Source organism: Capra hircus, chromosome 2, assembly GCF_001704415.2.
Source record: "Capra hircus breed San Clemente chromosome 2, ASM170441v1, whole genome shotgun sequence".
Lineage (NCBI taxonomy): Eukaryota > Metazoa > Chordata > Mammalia > Artiodactyla > Bovidae > Capra > Capra hircus.
This window is the reverse complement of record NC_030809.1, coordinates 74,201,233-74,225,165: the sequence shown is the minus strand read 5'-3', so window position 1 is coordinate 74,225,165 and position 23,933 is coordinate 74,201,233. Positions and strand designations below refer to the sequence as shown.

At 38.1% G+C, this 23,933-nt stretch overlaps 1 protein-coding gene across 2 annotated transcripts in view; it reads left to right on the top strand.

Annotated features, from left to right (window-relative positions):
- The window catches only part of ZRANB3 (zinc finger RANBP2-type containing 3), a 290,989-nt gene that overhangs the window by 211,627 nt on the left and 55,429 nt on the right, over positions 1-23,933 (top strand). For both annotated transcript variants that reach the window (XM_005676192.3, XM_018062246.1), the window contains 4 exons: positions 15,596-15,715; positions 18,098-18,217; positions 21,244-21,423; positions 21,939-22,091. In XM_005676192.3, the coding sequence (XP_005676249.3) occupies positions 15,596-15,715; positions 18,098-18,217; positions 21,244-21,423; positions 21,939-22,091 (573 nt within the window). The remainder of the gene's footprint in view (positions 1-15,595; positions 15,716-18,097; positions 18,218-21,243; positions 21,424-21,938; positions 22,092-23,933) is intronic.

The following is a 23,933-nucleotide window of genomic DNA, read 5'->3' as shown; positions in this document are numbered from 1 at the left end:
ACATTAAACAGTCGAACACGACTGAGCGACTGAACTGAAATGAACATTAAACAACATCTTCATTGTAGATGAAACAGCCTTCTATTGGAAAAAGATCCATCTAGGACTTATGCAGTTAGATAGGAGAAGTCAGTGCCTGTGTTCAAAGCTTAAAGGGAGAGAGGTTTACTCTCCTAATTAGGAGCTAATGTGGATGGTGACTTAAGTTGAAGCCAGTGCTCAGGTCGTTCAGTTCAGTCACTCAATTGTGTCTGACTCTTTGTGACCCCATGGATTGCAGCACACCAGGCTTCCCTTGTCCATCACCAACTCCCGGAGCTTGCTCAAATTCATGTCCATCAAGTTGGTGATGTTATCCAACCATCTCATCCTCTGTCATCCCCTTCTCCTGCTTTCATTCTTGCCCACCATCAGGGTCTTTTCCAATGGGTCAGTTCTTTGCATCAGGTGGCCAAAGTATTGGAGTTTCAGCTTCAGCATCATTCCTTCCAGTGAACACCCAGGACTGATCTCCTTTAGGATGGACTGGTTGGATCTCCTGGCAGTCCAAGGGATTCTCAAGAGTCTTCTCCAACACCACAGCTCAAAAGCATCAATTCTTCAGTGCTCAGCTTTTTTTATGGTCCAACTCTCACATCCATATATAACTACTGGAAAAACCATAGCTTTGACTAGATGGACCTTTGTCAGCAAAGTAATGTCTCTGCTTTTTAATACGCTGTCTAGGTTGGTCATAGCTTTTCTTTCAAGGAGCAAGTGTCTTTTAATTTCATGGCTGCAGTCACCATCTGCAGCGATTTTGGAGCCCAAATAAATAAAGTCCATCATTATTTCCATAGTTTCCCCATCTGTTTGCCATGAAGTGATGGGAACAGATGCCATGATCTCGTATTTTGAATGTTGATGAGTTTTAAGCCAACTTTTTCCCTCTCCTCTTTCACTTTTATCAAGAGGCTCTTTAGTTCTTCTTTGGTTTCTGTCATAAGGATGGTGTCATCTGCATATCTGAGGTTATTGATGATATTTCTCCCAGAAATCTTGATTCCAGCTTGTGCTTCATCCAGCCTGGCATTTCACATGATGTACTCTGCATATAAGTAAAATAGCAGGGTGACAATATACAGCCTTGACATACTCCTTTTCCTATTTGGAACCAGTCTGTTGTTCCATGTCAAGTTCTAACTGTTGTTTCTTGACCTGCATACAGATTTCTCAGGAAGCAGGTAAGGTGGTCTGGTATTCCATTCTCTTGAAGAATTTTTCACAGTTTCTTGTGATCTACACAGTCAAAGGCTATGGCTTAGTCAATAAAGCAGAAGTAGATGCTTTTCTGGAATTCTCTTGCTTTTTTCAGTGATTCAGCAGATGTTGCCAATTTGATCTCTGGTTCCTCCGCCTTTTCTAAATCCAGCTTGAACATCTGGAAGTTCACGGTTCACATACTCTTGAAGCCTGACTTGGAGAATTTTGAGCATTACTTTGCTAGCACGTGAGATGAGTGCAATTGTGTGGTAGTCTGAATATTCTTTGGCATGGCCTTTCTTTGGGATTGGAATGAAAACTGACCTTTTCCAGTCCTGTGGCCACTGCTGAGTTTTCCAAATTTGCTGGCATTATTTGGTGCAGCACTTTCACAGCATCATGTTTCAGGATTTGAAATAGCTCAGCTGGAATTCCATCACCTTCACTAGCTTTGTTCCTGGTGATGCTTTAATGCCCACTTGACTGCATTCCAGGATGTCTGACTCTAGGCGAGTGATGACACCATTGTGGTTATCTGGGTCAAGAAAAAAATTTTTTTGTAGGTCTTCTGTGTATTCTTACCACCTCTTAATATCTTCTGTTTCTGTTAGGTCCATCCCATTTCTGTCCTTTATTGAGCCCATCTTTGTGTGAAATATTCCCTTGGTATCTCTAATTTTCTTGAAGAGATCTCTAGTGTTTGCCATTTTGTTGTTTTCCTCTATTTCTTTGCATTGATCACTGAGGAAGGCTTTCTTATCTTTCCTTCCTATTCTTTGGAACTCTACATTCAGTTTCTTATATCTTTCCTTTTCTCCTTTGCTTTTCACTTCTCTTCTTTTCTCAGCTATTGAGTGCTCATTTACCATTCTGTATATCCTAAGACCCTTGAGAATTATGCTAAATCTTCTCTGCCTGTGCTCTATAGGTGGAACAAGGAAGCCTGGCTGACAGCACATCTGTTTACATCATGATTGACTGAATATTTTAAGCCCACTATTGAGAACAGTGCTCAGAAAAGATTCCTTTCAAAATACTACTGCTCATTGAGAGTACCTGGTGTGATGGAGATGTACATTGGGCTTCATGTTGTTTTTATACCTGCTAATAAAATATCAGTTTTTCAGCCCTATGAATCATGGAGTAATTTCAACTTTCAACATTTATTCTTTAAGAAATACATATCATAATGCTGTCGCTGCCACAGATAGTGATTCCTAATTTGGATCTGGAAAAATTCAGTTGAAATTTTTCTGGAAAGGATTCACCATTCTAGATGACATTAAGAACATTTGTGATTCATGGGAAGAGGTCTAAATAGCAACATTCACAAGAGTTTGAAAGAAGCTTGAGTCCAGCCCTCGTGGATGACTTTTAGGGATTCAAGACTTCGAAGAAGGAAGTAACTACAGATGTGGCAGGAATAGCAAGAGAACTAGAAGTGGAGCCTCAAGATGCAACTGAAAGCTGCAATCTCATGATAAAATGTTATTTATTATGTGAGAAGCACTCTTGCATTCCACAATAAAAGCATAAACCAAATCCGGGCCACTTATCCATTTCTGCCACCTCTTGTGGCCCGTGCCTCAGAGCCATTAATCAGGGAGCCTAAACTCTGGCAGGGCAGCCACACCACTTGTTTTCAAGCTGCTGAGGGATGATACTCTAGGTCTAGAGTCTCGACAGGATAGGCACAATTTCCTCTGGAATCCATTCTGTTTGAGCCCTTATAAAGCCTGAACTTGTCTTAAGAGCACAGAGCCAGCCCCTTAAGTCTCAGAACAGATTGCCAGCAGTGGAGATTTGCAGACAGTCATGATAATTCTTCAGTAGAAGCAGTCACTTCAGTGGGTAAGTGAAGAAAGTGGTTTATTGAGGTGGAACCTATTCCTGGTGAAGATGCTGTGAAGCTTGTTGAACTGACAAAGGATTTAGAATATGACATAAATTTAGTTGGAAAAGCCATAACAGAGCTCGAGAGGATTGAAAGAAGTTCTGCTGTGGGTGAAATGCTATCAGACAGATTGCATGCACAAGAAAATTGTTCACGTAAAGAAGAGTCAATTAATGCAACCAACTTCAGTGTTGTCTTACTTTAAGATGTTGCTTAAGCCACCCAACCTTCAGCAACCATCACCCTGACCAGTCAGCAGCCTGCAACACTGAGGCAAGACCCTTCTTCAGCAAAAAGATTATGCCATGCTGAAGGCTCAGATTTTTCGCATTTTTCAGCAACAAAGTATTTCTCAGTTGAGTATGTATATAGTTCTTTTAGACATAATGCTTTTGCACACTTCACAGACTACAGCATAGTGTAAATGTAAGTTTTGAATGCACTGTGAAACAAAAATTCATGTGACTCCCTTTCTTGAAATATTTGCTTTGTTTCTGTGATCTGGAGTTGAATCTGCAGTTGAATCTCCAAGATATGCCTGTGTGTAGAGAATGCACTGGAAGGAGTAATCCTGTAGGCAGGGATGTTGCACTGGTACTCTAGATGACCTGAACTAAGGGTGGTGGCTGTACCGCATCTTCAATTGAAAGAAAGGAATAATTCAGCATATATTAAGACATTAGTGATTGATTGAATGTGGAGGAGATTTTGGTAAAAGTAGGATCTAGATTTTTTTGCTTGGCCAACTGGATTGATGTTTGTGAACACAGTTCCCCATTAAGTATGATCTGTGCCAAATTCAGCAAGACTCAAGCCATGAGGTAATGGAAGGTTTGTTTTATACTCTGCAGCATCATATTGGAAGTGCTTTACTTTTTACTGAATCACTTGAAGAATTATATAGAGAAATTTAAAGATAGTTATAACTATCTAATGATAGTTTATATAAGTTTGAAAATCTTGATGAGAAAGAGAAGGAATTTGAAGAAAATAATGAGTTTTCAAGTAAATGCATTTGTGTGAGTATGCTTATTAGTTCAGTTCAGTCGCTCAGTTGTGTCTAACTCTTTGTGACCCAGTGGACTGCAGCATGCAGTCTTATGGGATATGAGTATAAGAGTATATTTAAAGGATATGCAATTTTATTTCATTTACTTTTTTTTCTCTTTTTTTGGCCATGACACTAGTCTTATGGGATCTTAGTTCCCAGACCAGTGTGTGAGCCCAGGCCCCTGGCAGTGAAGACATGGAGGCCTAGCCACTAGACTGTCAGGGAATTCTCTAGGATATGCTATTTTTAGAGGCATATGTTTAATTATTGCCTAAAATTAAATGGGCTCTTCATGATTTGTGATATTTAATTTTTAAAAAGTGTAACTTCCTAAGAAATAAATTAACATGTAAAGTATAAACTCTTGTCCTTGTTAGCTCTTCTGAGGAAATAAGTACTTCCCACATCTGTGTATATCACTCTTTTACACTCTCTATTCATTGTGGTTAGAGAACAATGGACCCAAAAGGACTTCTGTGGGCCATCTGGCCTCTTACTTTACTCCAGGCAGAGTTACCGTGTAAAGTCTTCCAGACAAATGGATCTCCATCTATACTATTTTTATAAACCTCCAGGATAGATTTCTTCCTCATGTTTTCTCTTTTTCTCATATCCTACAATGTCTTAGGGGGCTTTCCGGGTGCTCAGGTGCTAAAGAATTAACCTACAGTGCAGGAGACCCCAATTCGATCCCTGGGTTGGGAAGATGCCCTGGAGAAGGGAATGGCTACCCACTCCAGTATTCTTGCCTGGAGCATTCCATGGACAAAGGAGCCTGGTAGGCTACTGTCCATGGGGTTGCAAAGAGTTGGATAGGACTGAGCAACTTTCATTTTCACTTTCACAATGTCTTAAGCAGATGGGAATAACAATTCCAGTGCTTCTGATTAGGTCGTGTCAGCAAATTAGGCCATATTAATATGATAATTTTTTAATATATACAATGCAGTATATAATGGTGTTGACATGTATCATCCATGTGCTGTATAGACATTTATGCTGTTCTGCCATTTGAGTTTAAATACTTGTACTTCTTAGGGGGATAGAGGCTGTATAAGTTTTATTTTTTTAATATTTATTTGGCTGTACAGGATCTTTAGTTGTGGCATGCAAATACTTAATTGCAGCATGTGGAATCCAGTTCCTGACCAGGGAGGTCTCTGTAGAATTTTTAAACATGTTTGCTTTTACATTATTGAGATCTCTTTTTCAGATACTTCTTAACAAGAAATTTAATAATGATAATGGTAAGCATAAGTGATATTGATAAGTGCTAACCAAGGAAATGACCGTAAAATAATTAATGTTGCTAGTACAAAGTCAATTGTTGAAGAATCTGAGGTAATTACAATTACTTTTCTTTCTCTATTCCATTATTTTCATTTCTCTATGATATTTGTTGAGAATATAATATGTGAAAATGAACAGATTCTTTTTTTTAATTGTAGTTGATTGAGAGTGTTGTATTGGTTTCTGCTGTACAGCACAGTGATGCAGCTATACATATTTATTCATTCCTGTTTATATTTTCCATTATCGTTTACCACAGGATATTGAATATAGTTCCCTACGCTATTCAGTAGGACCTTGTTTTTTATCCTTTCTCCGTGTAATAGTTTGCACCTGCTAATCCCAAACTCCCAATCCATCACTCCCACATCCTCTCCTGCCTTCTCAGCAACAAGTCTTGAACAGATTCTTTAGATTTAAGGTCAGCCTAATACTGGGGAAAAAGAAAAACAACAGATGTAAGTTGTATGCATGGTTTAGCCAACTCTAAGTTATTTTCTGGTACTTTGCAACCATATCTCTTTAGAAAAAACCATTTTAAGAGAAATGCCAGCTATTTTTCTAAGAAAATGATGAAATCAACCCATAACTTTAAATTTCCTGTCACTGTGGGGATGGCAGCATTTCTTAGTGCTTTAAAAACTTTGCAAAGGCAAATTACTTTCAACCCAAAGTGGATTTTCTGTCTGCTGTGTTGCCTCCGCAGCTTAAGCAGGGGGAACCCTACTTATACCATGCAGTGAGGTTCAGTGAGGTCACTGCAGTGCTGCACAGGGACTGAGATGTTGTGAGACTAGGGTGCCTCTTCCTGAAACAGTTCTTTTTTTCTGAGGAAAGGGTCTCTGGCTCTGAGGGCTTCACTGGTGGCTCAGTGATAAAGAACCTGCCTGAGCCAAGCGCTGTAGGTTTCCTGTATTAGTAAGGAGATGGTCAGTAATAATAAAGTACAAATAAAACAATCATATTTTCTTTTTAGAGGAAGAAGGTGGTATATTAGCTACATAGCTATGTGGAATGGAGGAAGGCTTTAGTAAAGATGGGAAGATACCCATTTAAGAACTAAGAGTGGTTTAGTCCAGGTCTCTCGCATTGCAGGCAGATTCTTTACCAGCTGAGCCACAAGGGAAGCTCAAGAATACTGGAATGGGTAGCCTATCCCTTCTCCAGTGGATCTTCCCTACCCAGGAATCGAACTGGGATCTCCTGCATTGCAGGCAGATTCTTTACCAACTGAGCTACCAGGGAATCCATTTTGAGGTGGCAGGAATGGTTAAGTTTGGAGTCACGGGTGGAGGAAGAAGAGAAGATATATGTCTTTTGTATGAAAGGAAAGGAAGTGAACAATGAATTTAAAAAAAAAAAAAGTAAGGAAAAGTAACAGAATTCTCAAATGATGAATTCTATTTTCTCTGGGCAATGGGAAGTTTGAGAGACATAAGTTCTGATTTTGAAGAAAGCAGCAAGGTTAAAATTGTTTTTGCTGTTTACTGGGAAAATATAGTAAAAATATGAGCTAACACTCTTACAGTGTTTACCATGTGCCAGTTGTTCCAAGCATATTTTATTCACGAACTCATTTAATTTTTACTACTACTGTTTGTGTAATAAATACTTTTTATCCCCTTTTATGGGGAAACCAAGGTACAGCGTTTAAGTGACTTGCTCAGAGACTCTCAGATTGTAAATGAGGGAGGCAGGATTTGAACATGTACAGTTTGGCTACAAAGTACATACACTTACCTATCATTCCACTAAGGTAACAGAATAATTGTAATATTTGTTGGTGACCACGGGTTTAAGGTGACTTCTGTTTCCCTGTTACTGATTTTTTAGCATCTCTGTTCAGGTATGGAAAGAGAAGATATAGAATTTAAAAATCTGTACATTCTATGTATTATCATTTTAAATGCCCAAATAAGATTTAGTCATGCTTTATCATACAAAGTTGATTACCTTATTGACATGATCAATGGATGGAGTTTAGAAAGAAATTGAGAATGTTTTTCAAAATTGATTCAGTTTTTAAAGAATTAGATTAGCTCTTTTGATCAATGACTTTTATGATCAAACTCACATGAAATAAACTTTTTATGAAAAATATTTTTAAAGTGCATAGTAATGTTGCCTTTACTTTCTAACTTTGCCTAAATTTGGTTAACACAGTGGAGTAGATTATTCATGGGAGTATTCTCTCTCATCCACCTTTGCCTGATAGATATAAAAACAGATTAGATTGAACAATTGCTTTATTATAATATCTTATTCCAAAAAGTTTTATGGAAAGATTTAGGATCCCAGGTTCTTTTGTAAAATTGTGTTGGTTAAGATGTTAAATTGGGGCTACACTCTGCTTACATACAATATTGTAGCCCTTCTGCTTCTTGTCATGAAATAGGCTGCTTGCAGAACTTGGTCAGTGTCAAAAGATTAGATGTATTAGACATGTTAGATTTCTATTTACAGATGTGTTTATAAGCATGCCTAGCAATAAGAAAATCATACTTCTTATAATTCACCCAAGTTATCTTTGAAAGTTTCCTATAGGAAAATTTTGGTGTGGGGTTCTGTAAAAATGTTCAGAACACTGACAAGAGTATGGAATGACCATTCTTCCCTAAAAAGTCGTCTTCTACCAGATTTGAAAATGTTTTTTTCAGGTTGATGAAATGGTTTCTAAATTAACAGCCATTGGCAGGGGGAAAGGGAGAGCAGAAGACACATTCCTGGCCTTTCTTTATGGTGGTCTGCCGGGCAGGTGAAGTGAAGTGAAAGTCACTCAGTCATGTCTGACTCTTTGTGGACATGACTCATGGAATTCTCCAGGGAGAATACTGGAGTAGATAGCCATTCCTTTCACCAGGGGATCTTCCCAACCCAGGGATCGAACCCAGGTCTCCCACATTGCAGGCAGATTCTTTACCTGAGCCACTAGGGATGTTAGAGGGGTAAATAAGCAAAGTTCTCTTTTACTTATTACTTTCCTTTCCTCATTTAAAATCGTTTTAAAGGATAAAAGACAAATTAACTATCATAAATTTATAAATCAGTAAGAAACTGATTATAGAGTGAAATAGATAAATGAATAAAAACTAGAGTTAGAGAGGCTATCAACTGATGAATGGACAAGTAAAATGTGATATGTCCTCACATTGGAATGTTACTTGGCAATAAAAAAAGAAGTTAAACACTGAAAAATGTTACAACATGGATTGAAAGCATTATGCTAATAAGCCAGTCACAAAAGACCACATATTGTGTGATTCCACTTGTATGAAATGTCAAAATCATCCAGTCCACAGCGACAGAAAGTAGACTAGTGTTTGCCTAGAGCTAGGTTGATACAGGGGCCTGCAGTGGAGGTGGGGGGATTGCTAAGAGATGAAAGATTTTAGGGAAAAGAAAATATTGTAAAATTGTGAAGGATGCACAACTCTAAATGTTCTAAAAACTGTTGAATTGTAATCTTTAAATGGGTGAGTTATGGTGTGTGAATTATATCTCAATAAAGGGTTGTTTTTGTTTTTTCAAAGCATCTGGATTCTTCTTTCTACTGTGGCTACCCTAGTTCACCACTTTGCTCAACAGCTTCCACAGTAGCCCCAGGGTAATTGCTGCAGTGTGCTGTGCTGTGCCTAGCTGCTCAGTCGTATCTGACTCTTTGCGACCCCATGGACGGTAGCCTGCTAGGCTCCTCTGTCCATGGGGATTCTCCAGACAAGAACAGTGAAGTGGGTTGCCTTGCCCTCCTCCAGGGGCGCTTCCTAACCCAGGGATTGAACCCAGGTCTCCTGCATTGCATTCAGATTCTTTAACCTTCTGAGCCCACCAGGGAAGCCCAAGAATCCTGGAGTGGGTAGCATATCTCTTCTCCAGGGGGAACTTCTGACCCAAGAATCTAACCAGAGTCTCCCGCATTGCAGGTGGATTCTTTACCAGCTGGGCCACCAGGGAAGCCCCGGTGTCAAGTGCAGGTCATAACATCCAAAGCAAGGAAGTTTTCCATAACATCTGTTTGTCACTGAGCATTATTTTGTTTTTGTTTCTGAAGCCTCCAGCAGACTTCCCATTTTCCCTACAGGGCAGAATCACTGGGGAATGAAAGTATTAGACTTGCTGAGACCAATCGCAGTTCACCTCTTCTTGACTAATAGGGGCGTGAAGAGTTGTCCTTAAATCATGTGCCTGGTGGTGCAGTGGTAAAGAACCTGCCTGCCACTGCAGGAGACGCAAGAGACATGGGTTTGATCCCTGGGTCAAGAAGACCCCCCTGGAGCAGGAAATGGCAGCCCACTCGAGTATTCTTGCCTGGAAAATTGCATGGACAGAGAAACCTGGCAGGCTACAGTCCATCTAGGCACAGACTTGGACATGACTAAGCGCACACACGCACACCAGATATCTAAACAGATCTGCCATTTAGTCTGGGGTTGAGGACTTCAAAACTTAAGGAGAAGCTTTTTTTAGCTCATGCTCCCTTAGCTACAAGTTATAGGTGCTAAAGAAAAAGTTATTCTGATAGTTGTTAAAACAGTAAGGAAGCCTTTATTCAAGGAGTTGACTCTATCTCAGTAGAGTTTGCAATAGGAGTCAACTCTTGCAACTGAGACGAGAGATCACTCAGCTCCGAACACAGCAGAGAGAGCTGGGGATTTATAGCCAACAAGCAGGGTAAAGGGGTCAGTGGTCAGAAAATTAAAAGAGGAGACATCAAGGGTAGGGAGATTTTGCTAAACTGGTTGCTCCTGCCAGCAGCACATGCTTGTCTCAAAGATTAACCTATGCATGTCTAAGTGCATAGGCTGAAACAGTGAAACTGTGGCTTGCTCATTAAATCAGTTATGGTTCCTTTGGTCACTCACTCTTCTACTTGGATAACTGGTAATTCTAGACTTTCTTGCAGCAGGGATGTGTGCATTTATCAGATCAAAACCAGGTCAAAACAGAATTCTTGCAAAAAGAAGGCCAAGAAATTAGCTGTAAATAGTGAGGATTAGGAACTTGATCAGATACCAAGAGTTAATCAGGTATCAAGAGTGGGGGCCTTCTTGATAAATTGACCTTGCAGGATTCTTGCTAAAATGGGGCCTGGAAAAGGCAAGAGAGACTTGGAAAGCCAAAATTGAGGCATAGTTAAGAAGAGGGCTAAGAGGAACGTAACTGAAGTTTGGTCAAGGAGAAAGTCTTTGTCATAGCTCAAGTTTGGTGTTTCTTTGCTCTTTTCCCCTCTTATTATTTGATTAAAGACTGACAAAGTAACTTTCCTCACGTCTTTAATGCAATGTAGGTTTTTCTTTACTTTTACTTCAAAAAGTATGTGTACCTATTCACTGAAAAAAAAATTTAAGAAATAAATTGTATAACATATTCTCATTATTTCTGCATTTCCTTAAATGAGATATAGTGTGTCAGTTCACTTCAGTCGCTCAGTCGTGTCCGACTCTTTGCGACCCCATGATTCGCAGAACGCCAGGCCTCTCTGTCCATCACCAACTCCCGGAGTTCACTCAGACTCACGTCCATCGAGTCAGTGATGCCATCCCACCATCTCATCCTCTGTCATCCCCTTCTCCTCCTGCCCCCAATCCCTCCCAGCATCAGAGTCTTTTCCAATGAGTCAAGTCTTCTCATGAGGTGGCCAAAGTAACGGAGCTTCAGCTTTAGCATCATTCCTTCCAAAGAAATCCCAGGGCTGATCTCCTTCAGAATGGACTGGTTGGATCTCCTTACAGTCCAAGGGACTCTCAAGAGTCTTCTCCAACACCACAGTTCAAAAGCATCAATTCTTCAGTGCTCAGCCTTCTTCACAGTCCAACTCTCACATCCATACATGAGCACTGGAAAAACCATAGCCTTGACATAGTGTGTAGTCTTCATTAATTATTTAAATTAGAACTTTGGCTCACAGACACATTACTAACAGACCAATTTTAGTAAAATGAAATGAAATTGTGAGTACTACAGCTTCTATAAAACCTGAACTGGTGTGACCAAAACACTGATAGTTAACGGGACCTGCGGTTCCTATATAAAATGCACTTAAGATATTTCAAAAGCAAACTTCTATTCAGATAACTTAAAATATGACAATGCAGTGACTTTTAATCAGACTAGAATCAGAACAAGGAAAATGCATGTATAGTTCATTTTAAAATGCAAACCTGTGCAGTCCCTGACCTAAGAACCTAAGAGAATCCCCAAATCCCTTTGCTGTGTAGATTTTTTGGTTGTGCAGACACATTTTCTCCTCAGAAGCAACATCACAACACTAGCTAACAGGTTAGTCCCAAGAGATTGTTTAGCCCATTGAACTTTATCTAATTGAATTTATAATATTAATATTAACCATGAGCCTTTCTGAACCTATGATTGGGAGGAATAGACAGAAAGGGGCTTGAGCTTTGACACCAGCAGTTTCCGGTTGTACTGAGGAGGGGGTGATGGTAGTGGAGGAGACTGGTAGAAACAGCTTGCTTGTGTAGAAGTGGGGAATGCAACTGAGACTAGGGTTGCAGTGGTTATTTAGTCTGTAAGTCTGCAGTGGTTGGAAAATGAATGTACCTTAAAAATACTCCAACTTGACATGTACTTTTTGAAAGGCTTATCACAGTAAATATAGCTCTTTAGGCAAACATGCAGTTTATTAAAGTGGTTCAGTTACCATAGCAACATATCTGGAATTTATAGCTTCTTATTTTGAGAGGGCTTCATTTGCACCTTCTGAGGCATTGAAATCCAAGGCTAAAGTTCTTAACAGCCTCCAATCTCATTGTATGAATTTTTAGTCTTTGGAAAACGTAGACGTACAAAATGTAGCTTGGAGAGAATCCATCTTGTGACTTGATAGTCATATGCGTGAAATTTAAATTGGCATTTTTCAATTTTTAAATGTTTTAAACTGTTTCCTATTTAAAAATTTTAAAATTATTACAAAGCTATATTGATCATAATTTAATGAGGAGAAATAGAAATTTTGAAAAAATAACAGTCCCCTAAATTTATTCCCTGGAGGCAACCACGTTCTTTTCTTGTAGCTGGTTTTGAGGGATTTACTTCAGGTCCCTCAGCAATGGGTTTCTCTTGCTTCTTGGCTGGTATTACTGCTTGCTTTGCAGCAAGTGTCATTTTAGGTGTCATCAATGGGTTTCTCTGTATGTAAGATAAGATTTTAGCCCTTTCAGTCTTCAGCCCCACCCTCACATCCAGACCTTTCCCCTGTTCCCATTCTTCAAACCGCGATAGATAGGGAGATAGACAAATTGATAGATTGATGGATTAATTAGATAGTAATGGATGAAGAGAGGTAGAAAGGTATAGTTTTGCTAATTTTATATAAATTATACTAATTTTGGCTTAATCAGTATTCAACTTGTACATTATTAGAACCATGTTTATAATATTTACAGATGAACAATACAATATACTATGGATATGTTATTTTTCTTTTATGACTCATTTTTCACTAATTCAGCCTCAAACTTTACCTTAGTTGTCCAGTCTCCTTGCGATATCTTTAAATGTTAACGTTGCATCAATTTTATCCACTTAACAAAATTTCTCCTTAGCATTTGATCAGCTGCAGTCTGGACGGTTTTTCTTTAGGTATGCTGTGGAACTCTCATCAGGGATTTTTATCTATTTCTCCCTTGTACTGAATTACTTCTTTGTCAAATATATATATAATTTTCTTTATTTTTTTTAATTCCCTTATTTTGCTGTACATTTTCCAGTAGCCTCCCAAGAAAGGGTACATTGGGAGTAAATTGTTTGAAACTCTGCATATCTGAAAATGCCTTTGTTCTACTTTTATATCTGATTTTTAATTTGGCTGGGTATGAATTGTTAGTTAGAAATCGTTTTCTCTCATTCAGTGTCAATGTTGAGATAACCAATGCCATTCAGATTTTTTATTCTGTTTTGTTTCTGTGAGATCTGTTCCTCCCTTCTCTAGAGACTTGTAGAGTTCTTTCTTTGTTCCCAAAGTCCTAAGATTTCATGATTATGGACCTTGCTCTGGGTCCATTTTCATCTGTTATGAAGGATCTTCACTGGGCTTTTTCCAGGTTCCATTTTGGGAACTTCCAGTTTTAAGTTCTGTAAAATATTCTTTTTTTTTTTAAATTTCTATTTTTTTCTGTGTTGTTTTCTAGAACTTTAATTATTCACATATTTTTTTCATGGTCTGGTTCCCTAATTATATTTTATATTTTCTCTTATTATTTTATATTTCCATCTAATTCCTGGAAGATTTCCTCAGCTTAGTAACCAGGAGATTTTTCATTTCTGCTATTATAGTTTTAATTTCCAAGAGAATTCTGCACCACTCCCCCCACTCTTTTTTTTTTTTTCTTTTTGTAGTATCCTGTTCTAGTTTGGTTTTTTTCTCTCTCTGCATTGTTGATCTATTCATGTAGGTTGCTTTCCACAAATATCTGGTGGGGTTTTTGTTTGCTTGCTTGCTTTTATTTATAAGACTTTAAACGCTAACTAGGAACTCTTCACGGATATGTAGAGTTTCCATGTTTATTGAAGGATAATAATTGAGTGATCTTATTGGGATGTGTTGTTGAGGAACCCCAATATCAGTATCTTTAGTCTTTTTTTTTACTTGTCTGCTTTTCTAGAAAGGAATCATTTTACACGATTCTTCTCCCTTGCCTAAATCTCTGTTTGGGGACCCTAGGGAATAAAAAAAGTGGAGAGAGAGGGTCAGATCTCACCATTTGTTATGTAACTTACATCTAATCCCCTTGATTTTTTGCAGGATGACCTACCATCAGTGTAGGATTCCTCCATCTGGATAACCTCTGTTTCGCCCTCTCCAGAAAATAAATTTATAGTTTTCTTCCAGGATGGATTGGGAGACCACCTCTTATGTGGAATGAGTGGAGAAAGGCTTTGGATCAGCACAGCACATATTCAGCTACTTAAACATTTTTTCAAACAGTCTTCCTATTTTAGCCACATCCCTATCCTCACTTCCAGAGGTGACATTTCCTGATCCTTTTCTGATCACGCCACTTTAAACCAGGTACTTCTCAGCACTCCATACTGGCAGCTTAAGAACTGTCAGGTTGGCTAATCAGTTATCAGGTGTCTGTCTGCTTTTTCACTTGCAAAATTTTGTTGCTATTGATCCCTCTCCAACCTCTTTTTCTCTATACATTTTTCTATCATTTAAATATAGCACTGAGGAGTGGAGGTTAAATATATTCAGCCTGCTATCTTTTCCCAAAATGTCTGACTGATTTTTTTTAACGGTTAAGAGATACTGTATTCGTGTTTTAAATTTAATTCTTGCTATCCATTTTAAATTTAACTCCTATGTAATTCATCTCATATTGATTTCTTATGCTTAACCAGTAACCTGGCCTCTAGCTAGCTAAGAAAAGCCTATTCAGTATAAGCTTTCATGATTTTTCTGCCTTCTGCTTCAGGATTTCTTTGTCTCCCTCCCTGTTCTCTCTCACCTCCCTGCTGAGCTCTTAATCCCATCACTTCAGCCTCTTCTGCAAAGTTCTCCATCCTGGAGACAAGCACAGTCCCCTCATTTCTTATTTTTCTCAGTCTTTCTACACCTTTAACAGCCTTTTTGTAAATCTACCTTAGTTTCTTAGTTACAAAGGCATGAAAAAACAACTTTCCTTAACCCTTAAACTTCAGCTCAGTTTTCTTATTCTTTTTCAGTTTCTCTCCCACACACACAAAATGCCATTTGTTTGACTTTTTATCTTCCAATTTCTCCTTCACTCTATTCCACTTACTCCTCTGTATGAGCTTTTTTTTTGAAAATTACTTTCTGAACAAAACCACCAACTGCTTCCTCACCACGGCTTACCTGACTACCCACTTTGCTTTGAGACTCCTTCCCTATCTTGTTGTTTTTTTCCATCTAAATTCTTATCTTGTTTTTATTTTACTTCTCAGTTTTTTTCCCTCATGTTCCTCTTCTTTCACGTGTCGCTTTAGGTATGGGCTTCTACTATAGGCTGCCTTGAGGACAAAACAGTTAAAGTTCATAGAAACTTACTGATTCTCAGGCTTTTCTTGCTTTACTAAAGTGGCATGATTTCTTATAAACATTTTTATGACATTAATGAGGTTTAACTTTTTATATTTAGGCAGGTGCTGTAAAGGATTATATTAAGATGATGCTTCAGAATGATTCACTTAAATTTCTGGTTTTTGCTCACCATTTAAGCATGCTCCAAGCTTGCACAGAAGCCGTTATAGAAAACAAGGTATGTTACCATTTATTTATGAAACACTACTTAGGATGCAGTTTTTATATCCTAAACATCAATTGTAGTTTTTATAATTGAGGTGGGGTTTTTTTTTTTTTGCCTGCTTCAGATTATGGGATGTATATCTATAAATTATTATTACATATTTTATTGCAAATTATACAAATATATATATATTTTAAATTATACTAATATTGGGATCCACAGGGGGTGCAGTGGTAAAGAATCCTCCTAACAATGCAGGAGAGGCAAGAGACACAGGTTTGATCCCTGTGTGGGAAAGATCCCAGTAGGAAATGGCAACCTACTCCAGTATTCTTGCCTAGAAAGTTCCATGCACAGAGGAGCCTGGCGGGCTACAGTCCATGAGGTTGCAGAGTTGGTCACCACTGAGCACGCACACATACACTAATATTATATTTCCATTGTGTTGATAATATACTACTAATATTTCCCTTTTATACCAGTCATAATACTCCACTGATCAAATTGGATGGATGGATTAAACTATGCTGCTTTGATAGACTATCATGTGAATTCTGTTTTTGTTATTGGATAAACCATTTGAGATTGGTAAAGGCAGTTAAAATTGTTGTTTACCCACATGGTGGCCTAGAATGTGGGTGATTTTGAGGAGAAAGGAAGACAGTTTTGTTACCCAGCTGCAGTCATACTTTTAAAAAATCTAGGCAGCCTACTTTATAGAATATTATTATTAAGATTTAGTGTGGGTGAGTCTGAAACATACACCCAGGTAAGCCCCCTGAAACATGCTGGCTTCCCTGCCTTTAGGCCCACCTTGTTCCCCAGCAGCACTATCAGAGCAGTATCTGCCGTTTTTCTTTCCAAGTGTAAACCTGTCGCTCCTCTGTGTGTGCTAAGGCCTTCTTGAGATGCTCTGGATCAGCCAGAGGAAGTTCCTGACAAATTGTAAGAGCTTAATATCCATGTAACATCAGAACCGCTTGCTGGTGCAGTTAGCTTTTTTAAAGGGAGGAATGAAGCCATGATTTTTTAAAACTTTGTGTACTTTTTTCAAGTATTTGCTAATTATTCATTAACATTACCAAAGAAATAATCCTAGTCTTTCCTTCATAGAATGATTTACAATAATATAACATAGTAAAGTGCTATATATTAAAGGGATGCTTTCTCATATCCTATAGTATCTGTGATAGATCCTCTGAGGAAGAATTAATTAGCCTTAGAAATAATTTTTAAATGATTGAACAATATTAGATGTTTAATTCTGATTCTGTTATACCTTAAAACTATTGGAATATATTCCAAGTGTGTCTCTTCTTCCCACTCCCACTTTACTGGTGTGTTCAGAATTCCGTTTAATGCCACTAAGAGTTAAAACTGTAGGTAGTCATGGTGTTGGAGGTTAATTTCTCCCAAACTCTCCTTTGTCTGACAGTATGTTTTCTTTAGAAAGACCCTCAGAAGATTTTATAGTCTCCGTTGGTGGATCACTGGTCAATTTATATCTGTTTATGAGGACATAGGAAAATTGATAAGGGACATTCTATTAAATCATTAATTTTCTGGTTCGCTTATAAAACTGTGTCTCAAGTATTTAAGGCAATATTTTCCATAAAAGTGCATGTAAAAATGAGACAGTTTGAAATTCAGGGCTTATGCCTGTTTTTACAAATTTGAGTAGTAAATTTTTAAAAACTATTCTGACGTACACCGACTGCTCATATTTTCTAAACTCATATTGTTCCTAAAAGACAGCACAGTTCAATTTAGTACTTAATATTTCCTTCTTTTTTAAAAATGTGTTTGTGTGTCTTGGTTCCTACCCCAGTGGAGATGACCAAATCACATATTTCTTTTAAATTTAAAAATGGGAAAAAGATGACTTAAATGCTTCTTTTAAAAAAGATGTTTTCCCAGTTAATGTTACAACATTTCAGGACTACTTTTCCTGAATCCCAAATACATGGGCTGAATCCACTTTTTCTCACATGTCTGACTTTATTTTCACTTTGGAATTAGTGGTTCTGTAACTTTAAAATTAGTCTGATCCATCTTTTAAAGTTTGCATATCATTTTACCTAGAACATTACTGAAGACAATAATCCAGTTACGATTATGGAACTCCTGTTATATCTGCGACATCACATTTGGCATTGATGGTATGAAGATGAATTAGACATAGATACCACTCTCAAGTAGCTTAAAATATTTTAAAATAAGAAGTTTTTATAAGCAAGTATTAAGAAATCTGGTTAAGAGTCTTCTTATACAACGTTTACTAGCCTTTTTCACCAGTTTCTGTTTTATTGTGTGAACATAAAAATAAGTTGTAACATGTATATAATAAGAGGGAGCTTGTCCTAATTTTGCCATTTCCCTTGTTGTTGATGGTAGACTCGTTATATCAGGATAGATGGAAGTGTTCCATCTTCAGAAAGAATACATCTGGTTAATCAGTTTCAAAAGGACCCTGAGACTCGAGTGGCTATCCTCAGCATTCAGGCTGCTGGTCAGGTAAGAAGTTTCACGTCTGAATTTGATAATGAAATGTTGAGATAATAAAAAGGCCATTAACCTTAACTATAACTTCCTATTTGGTGTGATACTCATTCCACCTTCGAGAGTGCTAGAAAGTGTAACAGAAGGAGACCTCAACACCTCTGATTATAAGCTTCCTGAATTTTCAAGTAAAGAATTTCCTGAAAGAGTAAAGTTAATTTCATTATTATGCTTTCCGATGATCTTTTGTATAGCATTTTCTCATCCCTTTCTTACAGCACTTATCTTACTTGGTTGTTTTCATCAGAGTCTGTGAGGCAAGGTGGCCTGAGGGAAAAAGAACTCTCCTGGCTTTCTGAATTTTTTGTGGAGTGCCCTTGGCTTGTTCCTTAAAATTAGGTTTGGCTACAAGTAAATGAAAATCCAAATTAACAATGACTTAAATACACAAAATTTCACTCTTGGTTACAGACAGTCCAAGGCTGGTTACCACTCCTAGCAGGTGTCTCATCTAAGAGTTCTGCTGGAGCTACTTTGATCCAGGCAGCTGAATGGAAAAAGGCATGCTACATTTCACTGGCCTGCAGTTATTCCCAGAGCCACAACTGACTTCAAAGGAAACTGGAAACAGTAGCCTTTATTGATCATCAGGTGTTACATTATAAAGGAGTAAGAAAAGAATAGATATTGGTCTGTACTACCCACTGTAGAAGGGGACCCTTCTGAACATTTTTCCTACTAGCATTCTAGAATATTTTGATGTAAATATCTAAGCCAGGATATTTAACAGAGGGAAAAGCAATTGAGCATATTGTTGTTAAATATCCAACCTGGTATATGGCAAATCTGGCAGCTTCTGTGGATTCTGGAATCTGGACCAGGGCCAAAGTTCTCCTTTTAGTGAGCTAATTGATGTATATAAAATTGTCTATATAGAGAGAATCCATGAAGATGAAGAAGTTCTAGAACTCTCTAGGAGTTCTAATCAAAAAGATGGTTGTCTCAACACTTTCATGTTGGATTGAATTCTAGTAGTCTGAGTTTTAAATCTGTTAGACTATTTCAGCCATAGAAAATATTATAAAAAAAGAGCTTAAAAGTAGAAAGGGAGTACCAATAGCTTGGGAGAAGATAAGTAGGAAGAATCTGGGCAGGAGAGTCTGGGAGTGACCTGATAAAACACTTTCTGAAATTAAGATTGTACAAGGCACTCACATTCTATTCAAGGCTGTGTTCCTGAAGGCCTTGTATAATTCAAAACTTAATACCCTTGAATACTATTAATAGCATCTTCATCAGAATGAAGGAAAGTAGAAAGGGCTTTGTCCTGGAGGTTTCTGAATCTTCCATTGTAGTTTAGTATTAATAGCATCTTTGAGTGATTTGATCTTGCCAACATATTTTCCCTTTTTTTGTTTGTATGGTCATATGATACTTTTTACACTTTTATGATGCTTTTTACTTTAAATGCTTGCAGCATTTCAAATCCTAAATAGCAGCACAGTTTAACATGGTGTTTATTTGACTCTGTCCATGTCTTTATTACTTCTAAGTTCTGTTCCAGCGTGGTTGATCTTCAGCTTGAGAATGAGTGCCACTGTTTAATGAATGCTAATATGATGTTGTTAAGTGATATTAAAATATTTTAAGTTAAAGGAAAGGAAAGGAAATTCACTCAGTCATGTCCAACTCTTTGTGACCCCATGAACTGTAGCCTACCAAGCTCCTCCGTCCATGGGATTTTCCAGGCAATAGTACTGGAGTGGATTGCCATTTCCTTCTCCAGGGGATCTTCCCCCCTGTGGAAGGGGACCCTTCTGAACATTTTTCCTACTAGCATTCTAGAATATTTTGATGTAAATATCGAACCCAGGTCTCCTGCATTGTAGAGAGGCGCTTTACTGTCTGAGCCACCAGGGAAGTCTTTTAAGTTAAAATAACATCAAAGCAGCACAGCGGTTATGAATGTCACTCACAGAAGTTCCAGGGCATGTGAACAACAGCCATGGATTAAATGACACTACCATAATATGGTAGGTGTTCCTACTGACCACGTAATACCACCCACTACTGTGTGGCAGTCACATAAGTGTGGTCCACATTTCGCTTGACCTACCCACTTTGAAGTCATGCATTTTTTAACGCAGTTTGAAGAGACTTGCATTATTTCATATATTAGTTATAAAATAAGACCTAGTTAATACTTTTAATGTCATACTGTTTCAAACTGATATAAAATACAGTTGCACAAAGATGCAACTGTATGGTATACATCAAGATACAAATCAGTAAACATCAGAGTCTTTGGGATGCAACACGAGAAATTCCATAGATAGAAAAGGCTTTGACTGTAGACATGATTTTCTTGCTTGCTTTATAAAACAGAATGAATTAAATGAATAGAGGATGTCATTGCTCTCTGCCTAGTTGCTATGGATACCATCTGTTAGAATTATATTCTCATTTATAATGTATTTTATTAGATTTTCCAATGGTAATGTGAACCCAGTATGCATCAGAAGATAAAGTGATTTTGTTTATGTATACATCATCAAACTGACTTTTGAAATACTGAAATACCTTTTAGACATGTTCTTTGTAGTTTACCTGACTAATTTGCAGTAAGCAGTCTTCATTTATCTGAATTAAATTTTCTTAATTTGACTTAAAATGAAAGACTGGTTTGTTTTTAAGTCCTTCAGAGTTCTCTTGTCCAGTGAACGTACTTGGAAAGACTTTATTATACGTGGCTCTATGTTAAATTCTCAGTTTATTTGCATCTCAGTTTCTTTACTTTGGGATTCCCTGGTGACTCAGACAGTAAAGAATCTGACTGCACTGCAAGAGACCAGGTTTGATTCTTGGGTCAGGAAGATCCTCTGGAGAAGGGAATGGCTACCCACTCCAGTATTCTTGCCTGGAGAACTCTATGGACAGAGGAGCCTGGCAGGCTACAGTCTAGGGGGTCTCAAAGAGTCAGATACAACTGAGCGTCTGACACTTTCACTTTTCACTTTTTTTCTTCACTTTATTTTGCTTAGGGTTTGACATTTACTGCTGCAACTCATGTTGTGTTTGCTGAGTTGTACTGGGATCCTGGACATATAAAACAAGCAGAAGACCGTGCTCACCGGATTGGACAATGCAGTTCTGTGAATATTCACTACCTTATTGCAAATGGAACTCTAGACACCCTTATGTGGGGAATGTTGAATCGCAAGGTAAAGCTAGAATTTAAACCAGGTTACCAGCTTACTCATAGCTTATTATGCATAGCTTGTATGAGTTAAGAGGCTGAGTTTTGGTGTTTTCAGGCAAAGCATATATACGTACACTAAGATATTGATGTTCATAGAGACCAAGTCCAGAAAAGGCTTCGGTTGGTAATGCTTTACCTGCTGTCCTTGGTAATCAGAGAGAGACATGAAATTACATGTGTTCCTATTGTCTTCCAAGTCCTTCTCTACCATTTTAGTGGCCAGGGGAGGATGAGCTAGTAAGGAGACAAAATATTTTCAAACCCAAAATCCTTTTTGTAAGCTGAGAACCTATACTTTCTCAAAAGGATTCTTGAACCTTGAGTGATTCTTGATTCCTAAAGCCCATGATATATTGAAAAAATACGATTTTCTTCATTGGATTGCTTGTGACTCAAATGCAAACCCAGGTTACTGCTTAGTAAATGTCAGCTGTGAGGCGACCTGTCCTAAAATCTATATGCTTTTCCATCTTACAGGCTCAGGTTACAGGAAGCACACTGAATGGGAGGAAGGAAAAACTTCAGGCCGAGGAGGGTGATAAGGAAAAATGGGATTTCCTGCAGTTTGCTGAAGCTTGGACTCCAAATGAAAGGTCTGAAGAGCTCAGGGATGAAATGTTGTTCACTCGTGTAAGATTATATTCTTTTCTATTAATTTTAATACCATGAAACTATGACTTTATCATATATTGTTTTAAATGGCAGTTTTCAGTTGTTCATGCTATTGAAAGGAGTCTCCATGTAAAGGTGGAAAAGCTCTGAAAACTAAAGGATGACTTTGATATAAGGAGGCTGCAAGAGTGGTTTGTATTTTTCAATAGTAATAGATCAGTGCTCACTGTTCAGCTCCTTAGAAAAACAAGGAAAGTAGAATTCCTGCCTTCAGGAGAAAATATGGGAGACTATATCTGAGACCCTGAGGGTAGGGAAAGATATATTAAATTTGCCACAAAAAGTGACATACACAAGTCTCATACTCAGTAAAGATATTTTGCATTGCAGTGTTCAAAGTATATAACTTTATACAATTCAGCTAGTAAAACAAACAAGCTAGTAGAAAAAATAGGCAAACAATGTGAGCGTCAGAGGAGACTGGCCTGAATAGACAAAACATGAAGAGAAATTACCTTCTCCAAAATAAGACAGATTTATCAAGGTACCCTTTTCTCTTTACAATTAGTAAGTAATCTATGGTGTGATACTTGGAGATCACATGAATATTACTGTTCCCAAAACCTTTCACGCCTTGGTTTTAGCATTCATTGATCTTGGCCTGAAGCAGTTTGGAAATTGTGATTTTTTAAATTCCATCATTGCTTCTTCATTAGCTGGCATTTTTCTGTAGAGAAAAACTTCTCATTTCTTCTTTTTTAAAAAACATCACTATGAATTTGGTATTCTCTTATTATTTAGTGTGTTATAATCCTGGCCTTTATTTTAAGATCTGTCTGGAGGAAGCACCTTTATTGTATTTTATTGGGTTTTTGTTGTTGTTTGGGGTTTTTATTGAAGAATAGTTGGTTTACAATATTTGAATTCGTCTCAGATGTACTGCAAAATGATTCAGTTATGTGTTTTTTAGATTATTTTCCATTAAGTTCAGTTCAGTTCAGTTCAGTCGCTCAGTCGTGTCCGACTCCCCGCGACGCCATGAATTGCAGCACGCCAGGCCTCCGTTTCTATCACCATCTCCCGGAGTTCACTCAGACTCACGTCCATCGAGTCAGTGATGTCATCCAGCCATCTCATCCTCTGTCGTCCCCTTCTCCTCCTGCCCCCAATCCCTCCCAGCATCAGAGTCTTTTCCCATGAGTCAACTCTTCGCATGAGGTGGCCAGAGTACTGGAGTTTGAGTTTAGCATCATTCCTTCCAAAGAAAGCCCAGGGCTGATCTCCTTCAGAATGGACTGGTTGGATCTCCTTGCAGTCCAAGGGACTCTCAAGAGTCTTCTCCAACACCACAGTTCAAAAGCATCAATTCTTCGGCGCTCAGCCTTCTTCACAGTCCAACTCTCACATCCATACATGACCACAGAAAAAACCATAGCCTTAACTACACAGACCTTAGTCGGCAAAGTAATGTCTCTGCTTTTGAATATGCTGTCTAGTGGTCATCACTTTTCTTCCAAGGAGTAAGCGTCTTTTAATTTCGTGGCTACAGTCACCATCTGCAGTGATTTTGGAGCCCAAAAACATAAAGTCTGACACTGTTTCTACTGTTTCCCCATCTATTTCCCATGAAGTGATGGGACTAGATGCCATGATCTTCGTTTTCTGAATGTTGAGCTTTAAGCCAGCTTTTTCACTCTCCTCTTTTACTTTCATCAAGAGGCTTTTTAGCTCCTCTTCACTTTCTGCCATAAGGGTGGTGTCATCTGCATATCTGAGGTTATTGATATTTCTCCTGGCAATCTTGATTCCAGCTTGTGTTTCTTCCAGTCCAGCGTTTCTCATGATGTACTCTGCATAGAA